The sequence below is a fragment of the Nasonia vitripennis genome, chromosome 4 (genome assembly GCF_009193385.2).
Source record: "Nasonia vitripennis strain AsymCx chromosome 4, Nvit_psr_1.1, whole genome shotgun sequence".
Lineage (NCBI taxonomy): Eukaryota > Metazoa > Arthropoda > Insecta > Hymenoptera > Pteromalidae > Nasonia > Nasonia vitripennis.
The window spans coordinates 30998570-31007855 of NC_045760.1; the positions used below are offsets into that span (position 1 = coordinate 30998570).

A 9286-nucleotide genomic window follows, 5' to 3' on the forward strand; every position below is an offset into this window, starting at 1 on the left:
GGCGAGTCTCGACAATCTAACTCGGCTCTCGCGAAAAAGGGATCACGGATCGCGAGTTACGTATATATGCGTCGCGGGCATCTATATATCTATATACGCGTACAGTGGAGAGCATAGCGAATAACGCTGCAGCAGTGATGTCCGAAGGATAGCCCGAATAACAAACGGAGTTTCTCTCCGCGACGACGTGTGTACCTATACGTGGTGCGGATATACAGTGCTGTGTGTATAAGTAACTTGTGCTTTATGCGAAGAGCTTGAGGCGTCGCGGGGGACGACGGACGACGACGTCGCGGCGCACATATCCGTACACACTGGCTTCCAGAGGGTGAGAGAGCGTTTTTATTTCTGCTCCGTCTCGGCGCAGTATATATTGTTCTTGCACTTGCATTCCGGGAGTTTATCGATTCGCGGGGGATGCGTATATCCGCGGAGAGAAAGCTTTTTCCTCGATAGAAAGAGACTCGCGGCCTATTTTGTCAATTGTGCGGGGGAGGACTCGGTTCTGTGTCTTGTGGAAGCTGGACTTCTGTCGTAGCGATTTCGGGATGGATTCGAGGGGTTCTCGGAAGTACGACGCATTGGGTTTTTTAAAGGCTGTGGAGGAATGAGGTTAGGACGTTGCTCTCGCGACTGTTGTTGTTTTTTACTCACTAGGGTGGTCTTCTTGATGTGGTTCACAGATGCAGAGGAGTTCACTGGACTCTGCGATGACATAGAGCTTCCGAGCTTCAGTAGGCATTGATTTTGTGTCTACTTGGATTTTACTCGAGTAAATGTAGCTTCTGAAGCCAAGGGAGACTACACAAACGAGATATTTGTGTGAGTGCAGAAGATGGGAGCGTGCGAGGAACAACAGTAGTGAGCCAGCACCATGAGAGTCCTTGTATCGGTTGTACTAGTCACTGTAGCCTGCATCGTGGGTCTGACTCTGGTCGAGGCTGATAAAATATGTGCCGTCAGAAAGAGGGAAGTTAAGAGCGTGGCTGAGGAGCAGAACTCAACTGATGACATCGAGGATGCTTTCAACACCAATAATCACAACCAGGTAGAGCAGCTTTCATTCTCTGTTCAAGCTGATTTTATTGGCAACAGCTTTGTTGGTGCTTTGTAATTCTTTGAAAATAGATTTCTTAGAAGTAATCTAATCTCTGACATGTTTCATAATTAATGAACAATGAATTTTACTGTAACGCAATACTGGCCATGCAAGAGCCTTACTTTGTTTGATACATAATTTTTTCTGATTTACAGACTGAAAATGATATCAAATATGAGAAATGCAATCAATACTGCTATGCATTGTGGCAGGAAGAAAGCACATCAAACGGGACTAAAATCAATATTTTTCTTCAAGGTATACAAGATTCTTCGTGGCAGATAATTCTTTATCTTAACTATTTCATTGATAATGTTGATGTTTTAACAGGATGTTGGAAACAAGAGGGTCAAGAGTGCGAGCACACGGAATGCATAGCAAATAGGTGGACTAGAGCATTGAGCAATGCCAAGTTCTGCTGTTGCAGGGAAGACTATTGCAATGTGAATGTCACAGATCCTTTTGAAAATAAGTTACTTTTAACCAGCCCAGCAAGTAAGAATAATTTAAGTGTGATCGTTACAGGTATTTTTTATTTTGTTTGTTTTATTTTTCCCTGGAAATTCTCAACTTCATTTTATTTAAATGTCCTTGTTTCGATTTTTGTAATTTTATTTTCTGAATTTGAGAATTCCACCGTTTTCCTCAGTTCTTTTACTTTTGTTTTGCAACACTTGAAAATTACTATTTTCGAAATTCATTACAAATATTTCAGCCACAGAATTTTTGGAGCAGGTGAACTCTGATCACTTGATGCTCATCACAGTGACTACTCTAGCTAGCATTTTACTAGTCACGTTTACAGTGATCGTTTTGATATATTTGGTGTACAGAAATAATGTTTTAATGAGATTGGGAAAACCACTGCCATACAATGACAATTTTAACGACGGTAATGGGCTCAGAACTGGTACTTACACTGTTGACCATTTGAAACTTTCAACAATAGTTGGTAAGTTCCAATTAAAGATTATTAGCATCTTTTTATTGTTTGGTTTTGATTGAATGATACTACAAACTATGGTAAAACAGGTGAAGGAAGATATGGATCAGTCTGGCAAGGTAGCATGGGAGATCAAGATGTTGCTGTGAAAATTTTTCCTGGCCATTATCAGAGTTACTTCCTGAATGAGAGAGACATATATTGTTTACCTTTTATAGAGCATCCCTCACTGTTACATTACTATGGTAATATTTTAAGCAACAAATAGAGACTGGTATTTTCAGAACAAAGTATTGATTTAGCACTTAATGAAACAGGTTCTGACGAAAGGATAAGCATGGACGGAAACGTCGAATACCTCTTGGTATTTTCCTATGCACCCGGCGGCACATTGACCGACTTTTTACGTTATCACACTTTTGACTGGATGACATTCTGCAAAATGGGACTCTCAATAGTCAAAGGACTCGCATATTTGCACACGGACATTCGCAAAGGAGACAAGTTCAAGCCATGCATAGCACACAGGGACATGAACTCGAGGAACATTTTAATCAAATCTGACGGCACCTGTTGTATCTGCGATCTCGGGCTTGCGGTTCAAATCTCAGGATCTAAGTATTACTCGAACGGCGAGGAGCAACATGCAGAAACTAAATCTATAAATGACGTAAGAATTATCGAGATAACATAATTCAATTGATTAAAAAATCTGAATAAGAAGCTTACTAAAAAGTTTTATGTTCAGGTCGGCACACTGCGATATATGGCACCAGAGGTGCTCGAGGGTGCCGTGAATCTACGCGACTGCGAAAGCTCTCTCAAACAAATCGACGTCTACGCAATGGGCTTAATTCTCTGGGAGCTGGTGTCCCGCTGCACAGATGTCTACGTGTCTGGCACTGAGATACCCTCATACCGACAACCCTTCGAGAAAGAAATCGGTCTCCATCCAACGTTCGAGCAGATGCAAGTGTTGGTTTCTCGAAACAAAGCGCGACCGCTTCTAGAGGGCAACATAGTAGACAAGCCCGGAGTCCGCTTGATCAGAGAAACTATGGAAGACTGTTGGGACTCGGATGCAGAGGCGAGATTGACTGCTCTCTGCATTGAGGAGCGATTGATGGAACTCCAGTCCCATCGAAGTAAGCATTCAGTCCGAATGAATTAAACTATCGCGAGTAATTTCAACGGAGAATTAGTACTATAATGATGTTGATCGATTGACTTGCAGTAACAATGTATTTTACTGATGGGAGCCCAATGGTGAATTCCCACTGCGGACTTGTGCCTTCGACAACAAACAGCCTTTACAGCGATGCGCCTCATCACGAAGGCTCTCACGTTGTGCAAATGAGTGGCCACGACGGTAGCGAAGTCACCGTAGACAATTTAGTAACTTTATCCCCGACCGAGAGCGGCACGCACGAGCACAGCGGTAAGTGGATTAATTCATTAGAATACGGTTTCATTGAGCGAGTTTCGTACACTTCTGCAGCATGAAACTATAATACTGCGAAAACTAGGCAAATTTTAAAAAACGAATTCCACCCTAAAGTTACAGGATTGGGAGAGTTAGTTTCTGTAGTGATAACGAGAAGCTTCTCTGTTTGATAAAATAAATATATTTCGTGCTCTGTTTTTTTTAAAGCATTTTCTTTTTCAAGTCATTTGTCATGGACTTTTTAACAACTTCTTTGATGTGACTTATAACAATATTGCAATGTAAACGTTATTTATAAACGCTTGAAAAGTTTAAATGTAATCTGTTTTTGAAACAGATATTAGGTAATAGTACCAGCACCAAACTAATTTTAATCTTATTATTATTTAACTACTTAAATTTGAAAAAATTCATGACTCGATTATTTCTGTGGAATACTCTTTCTCAGAATCTTCTATAATAATCTCTACTATATCTGCTCTACTTTCGTTTGTGGAAGAATGAACATCAGCCTCTACAATAACTGTCTGTAATAAATAATTGGAATTGAATAATTATAATGAGAAAAGTAAGTTATTTTTGTTAAAAATGAATAGCTGAAATGTACCTCACAACTTGTATCAGACTTGGCAGGCTCAAAGTTTAAATAAGCAACTTCAGTTTTCACCTTTCTCCAGTAATAGAATAAACTTTTGTCTTCTATTCTTCCAGTCCATTTTTCATGATCAAAAGCCTCGTTAAAAATTTCAAGTTTACTTGAACTTAGCCATTGTTCTAAATGGTTTAATACATTCATACACTTTTCTAAGTGTTGTTCTCCTTCTTCTACCTGGAATATTTCATTGAGATTGTACGGATCGAATTCTGGGATTTCTGACTTTGGCAGAATTTTTTTTGGAACTTTATCATAATTTAAAGCGTCTTCTGTCAGTGGGTGCAATCCTGTTGTTAAAAAGCCATTAATTAACAGCTGATCAATTTGTAAATCATCGAGAACTGATTTTAGTAGAGGAGCCACATATTCCTTCAATGAATTTGTAGCCTCCTTTTGTAGATGAAATTCAAGTGTTTTTTTCCAAGCTTCTTTTACAGAGGGAAATAGTTCTTTATTCAGTGGCTGAAGTATGTGTGACAAATTGGGAAGTAAACCTATTAATTGTATTTTATTTCTTAAGCAAAAATTGCTCAGAGATAGAGTCAAGTATGGGGCTTTTCCATCCACAAACAAAACTACAGGAAAGTCAACTTTTCTCTTAACAAGCCATTTTTTAAAATGTTGTGTCACATACTCATAAAAGTTTTCTGGTTTCATGCATCCATCATCTGATTTACTGCAGGTCCATCCTCTAGGCAGACTCTGGTAGATTTTACTAGGTAGCCTCTCGTTATCAAATAACAACATAGGTGGCACCAAGCAGCCATCCGCACTGCCTGCCATTTGTACATAAATTTTCTCTCTGTCTTCATCATCCGCATTCATACTGAACAAAACACACATCTCTGCAGCGAATATTCTCGAAGCAGGAATATCTAACAGTCTCTTCTGCTCCAGATATGAGCTTAGCTCATGGAACCAATTCCGGATATCAGCTTCATCAGCACAAGTTTTCACAAATCCACTATTTTCATTAATCCTACTCACAATATCCTTGTGCCTCCTTAAAAAGCTTTGATACCAGTGCCTACCAGGCCTACCATTGGAGAACGGGTTCTCCCTATTCAGAGTCTTAACCAAAAATGCAACACTGTTCACCAACTGCTGCTTACCCACCATCAAGCCCTGTTTACTTGAGTTAGCGATCCACTGCACCAGTGCATTTTCCTCAGCAGTAGTCAGTACGGTCTCCGGACCAGGTCTCTTGTCAGCGTACCTGGCTGTCATCTTATTGTGCAGCGTAGTTCTTGGGATTTGGTATTTTTCACTGGCAGTTTTTACGGGCATCCCAGCCTTAATATCGGCGATCGCTTCTTCCAAAGCCTCTCTACTGTAGAGTAGCCGTGGTCTCTTCGATTTCGTGCTCATTTTCACGACTTATAAATAAATCTTCGTCACTTTGAAAATTTTCGCTTCATATTATTTTGTTTTCGGAGTTTACGCTTGTGGTGAACACCTGTCGCGATCGGTAGACGCAGGTGGATTTAGGTTATGTCTCCCACGGAACCAAAGACGATATAAACAGCCCAACGTCGGCCCAATCACCGAATGGCGTATAGGTGTGAAATCGCGATCTCGCGCGCGGCGCTTATAACAAGCCTGATAATTTGAAAGCTAGATCAATACTGCGTTACCTGAGTTACCTTATCACAGCATTTTCGCAAAAATTTTTTTACAAACTGATAAGAGATAAAGTATTAAAAAACTATATCTCTTTCATACGATAAAAGTTTTTTATTTTATCAAATTTTCAAATTTTATTATTATTTGTATAGTTATGATATTTTTTTAAACGACTAAATTTTTTTATTCAGCAAAAAACTCGAACGAGACGGCGGTGCTCCTGTCCACTTCGGCGCCGGTGCCTCAACTGCAGCCATACCAAGGCCGTAACCCGTGCATGGAACGAAATTTGATGCTGCAATCTGACTCTTGCGAAGAGCTCGGCTGTCAGGGGAACGTCCTCGTCAATCGATCGTCAAAACACTCCGGCAACGATGCCGGCGCCTACGGCAAGCATTCGAGTAGCGAAACTCAGAGTCTTGTGCCACACGACTATCTCGGACAACAGCAGCATCATCATCAACATCAACAGTTGCACCATGTCACAAGCTCACAGCAATTGTCGCTGAGACCGGTTACGCCTATTCCATATGTGCAGGTGGGGTATCAATTATTATTTTATTGTCATACATTTTTTAGAATTTGTTTAATAAATTAATCACGTCGTGTTCGCAGAACGTCATCTCAGAGTGCAGTGGTGGCAGCACCTCGTACAATAAGCTCAAGCAGACTAACGTCCAGGAGTCCTGTTACACAGCTCTGCCCAGCAACCCCCAGGACAGTCCTCGTCGTCGTCGATTTTCCGGCTGGTCCAATCTCAAGAAGATTCTTGCCAACAAGAAGATGATGTACCAACAGCACCACCCAGCGTACACCAAGTGTCAGATCGACCGCGAAGATTCCAAATCAAATCTCCTCGCGAGCAAAAACGCCAACCAACAGCCGAAGATCGTCGAAACCAATGTTAGCATATCGCCGACCGGGAAGTACGTTAACGGCATAGTCCCGGGTCGATCCGAGAAGAACAGTGAGAAAAGAAGTAGCAGTATCGGCGAGGCTTCCAATAGCGCACAAGCTAACTCCAGCCGACCGTCGACTCTTCCGCTGGTAAAGCTTCGGAAAAAGAAAAGCGAAACGAACCTCAGCCGACAGGAAAGTCTCGACAAATTCAACGAGGTCTTCAACACTGGCTCGAACTCGAACATCTCGCTCAAAGATCCGCACATGCGTATTAAGACACCCGGTGATCTACCACCCTCGGTGCGTAAAGTTCGCGGCCGGGGCAGTCAATCAACCACGGCGAGATTCTCACTCTACGACGACAGGATGATGTGCAACATTCTGACCGAAGAGGAGGACAGGAGCAGCAGGTCCGACAACAACGTCTCTTCGAACTCGGTGCCGTTCGGTATGGACTTCGCCGACGAGCAGCTCACCGTTCAGTCCAAGTTCGATGCGAAAGACGTCACCTGCTTCTAATCAAAAGTGAGAGGACGATTTGCAGGTTGAATTGCCCTGGTGGAAGTCGCATCCTTTAAGCAAAGGTATGGGAGAGTGGAATTTGCCATAGAGGTTGTTGCGTTTCGTTTTTCTTTTCAACACTTTCTCATAAGCTTTTGCACTTTTGCCGGAGCGTACGCGTGTTTTGTTATTACTTTGGCTTTTAGCTTATTTTATCAAATACGGGTTGCATCATTGATGTGTGTCTCCGTCGACAGACCTAACATTTTTACCGAAAGTTTTCTCGAATCTTACTAAAGCGATCGTTTCCACCGGGTCAGAGAGTAAAAACGATTGCTGACTATAGAAGCACAGATCCGAGGGCAGCAATTGTACAGAGATTGTGTATAGGATTTTATATATATATATATATATATATATATATATATATATATATTATAAATACATATTATATAAATATATTACATTTTATACTTAATGGCAAACAGAAAACAAATATAGTCGTTTATAATTTCGATATATTGAGAGATTGCGTGTGACAGAATTATTGTAAGATGAGGTATGATGCATTTTACGACGATGCGCCTGTGATTTTCGATATTTTAGGTTTTTTTTCTCGATAAAGAGTATTGATATACTTGATCATTTTTTTGAAGCGTTAGTCATTGCGCGTGACGTATATTTGATACTCTGAATTTGAAGTTTCGATAAAGTATTGCATTTGATATTCTGAAGTTTACTTGAAATGATTTTCTGAGTTGAGAGTAATTAATCGATTCTTTTGATAATTTTTTACTTCTAAACTTGATATTAACTAATGCGTAGGTTTTTTACTAAACCTCGATTCACATGATAACGTTATACTTTTTTAAACGCGAATAGTTTAGCAGTTTCATTACTTATATTGAAAAATTATGTACGATAAAAACCCATAGGCTACATTTTAACTAAAGATTTGAGATTCAGAAATTTTACATAAACTTTAGAGTACTTAATATACCAATATTGCACAAAGCATGAAAATACATAAAAATTACTTTTTTCTTTTAAAGTAAAAGGTACTACTTTTCAAAACATTATACAGTCGTTTTCAAATAATACGATCTTAGAGTTAGGAGTTATTTATACTCTAATTCTCAAAATTAAAAAAACGTGATCTGAAATCACGTTGCGTTTTTGAGAACAAGGAACTTTATACTTCTTCGATAATTCAATTTCATATAGTGTATTCTAAACCCCAATTGTCGTATAATTGTGAACGATCGTTGGTGAAAAAAGCGAAGCGGCAAAAACAATTTTATTATGAATTCGTTTTTAAAAAAATATACAATCAAAGATTCAATTATACTCATTTGTAGTGAAATTACCGTTAAATGGTTGTTTTTTCCTTAATTTGTTTAGATTGCAAATTATAATTATGAAATGTGATTTTTGTTTTTTTTTTATTACGTTGACTATTGTGAATTTTAGCGACTAAACAGAAGTGTAAAGTGCAATGACACAATAAAATTATGTACTCAAGGCGCGCGATCGCAAGTCCGTTATAGAAGGCAACGACGCTATGTGATCGGTTAGTTGTTATGATTATGATTATTATTATATTAGTGTGAATTCAAAGTGACTGTTCGAAACATTTTAGGATCTCTTTTTCCAAAGAAGCGAAGCTTCGTAAGGATTTTAGGAAATGTAATTGTTTTGTTACTAATAGTCTTTAAGGAGATGATAAAAAAAATAGTGAACAAAAGAAAGAAAAACGATTAATAAAGATGCGCGTAGTTGTGACAAAGTTATTCTGACTAGGTCTCGTAGGTATATGATCAGCGAATCACATTGTGCCCGATACTTTCCAAAGTGTAACACAACTACATTCCAAATGTGTAATATTCCTTTTTATTTTTTATTTCTCTTTTTTTGGTTAAATAATGTATATTCTAAAGGAACGTTTTTTTCTACGCTTGTCCGTGTAAGTAGGCTCTGTCAAAAAGAATTTTAAAATTATATACTAATATGAAAGGTATTAATTGAATGTATGTAAAGCACGTGTTTTTTTTTTAATAAAAGACGATTACATCCCCATACATGTCAATCAATTATTTCCGCACCGACCTAATAATGCTCTAC

General features: G+C 39.2%; 2 protein-coding genes across 4 annotated transcripts; one reads left to right on the forward strand and one right to left on the reverse strand.

Annotated features, from left to right (window-relative positions):
* The first annotated feature begins 23 nt into the window (after positions 1 to 23).
* On the forward strand, positions 24 to 9243 carry LOC100121252. Of its 3 annotated transcripts, none has more exons than XM_016989878.3 (11): positions 24 to 328; positions 684 to 1048; positions 1255 to 1357; positions 1430 to 1624; positions 1815 to 2051; positions 2132 to 2287; positions 2360 to 2712; positions 2791 to 3187; positions 3277 to 3480; positions 5956 to 6302; positions 6380 to 9243. In XM_016989878.3, the coding sequence occupies exons 2-11, from the start codon at positions 875 to 877 to the stop codon at positions 7181 to 7183; spliced, it is 2970 nt and encodes a 989-aa protein (XP_016845367.1). In that variant the 5' UTR covers positions 24 to 328; positions 684 to 874; the 3' UTR covers positions 7184 to 9243. The 3 variants fall into 3 exon arrangements, with proteins under 3 accessions (XP_016845367.1, XP_016845368.1, XP_008214725.1); XM_016989879.3 differs by having other exon boundaries at positions 1430 to 1594; XM_008216503.3 differs by lacking the exon at positions 24 to 328 and adding an exon at positions 384 to 612.
* LOC103317729 lies at positions 3691 to 5804 on the reverse strand. The gene is made up of 2 exons (XM_008216502.4): positions 4094 to 5804; positions 3691 to 4013 (listed from the first exon to the last, which is right to left on the reverse strand). Exons 1-2 carry the CDS (start codon positions 5507 to 5509, stop codon positions 3897 to 3899), a joined length of 1533 nt encoding a protein of 510 aa, XP_008214724.1. The 5' UTR covers positions 5510 to 5804; the 3' UTR covers positions 3691 to 3896.
* Positions 9244 to 9286: the final 43 nt, after the last annotated feature.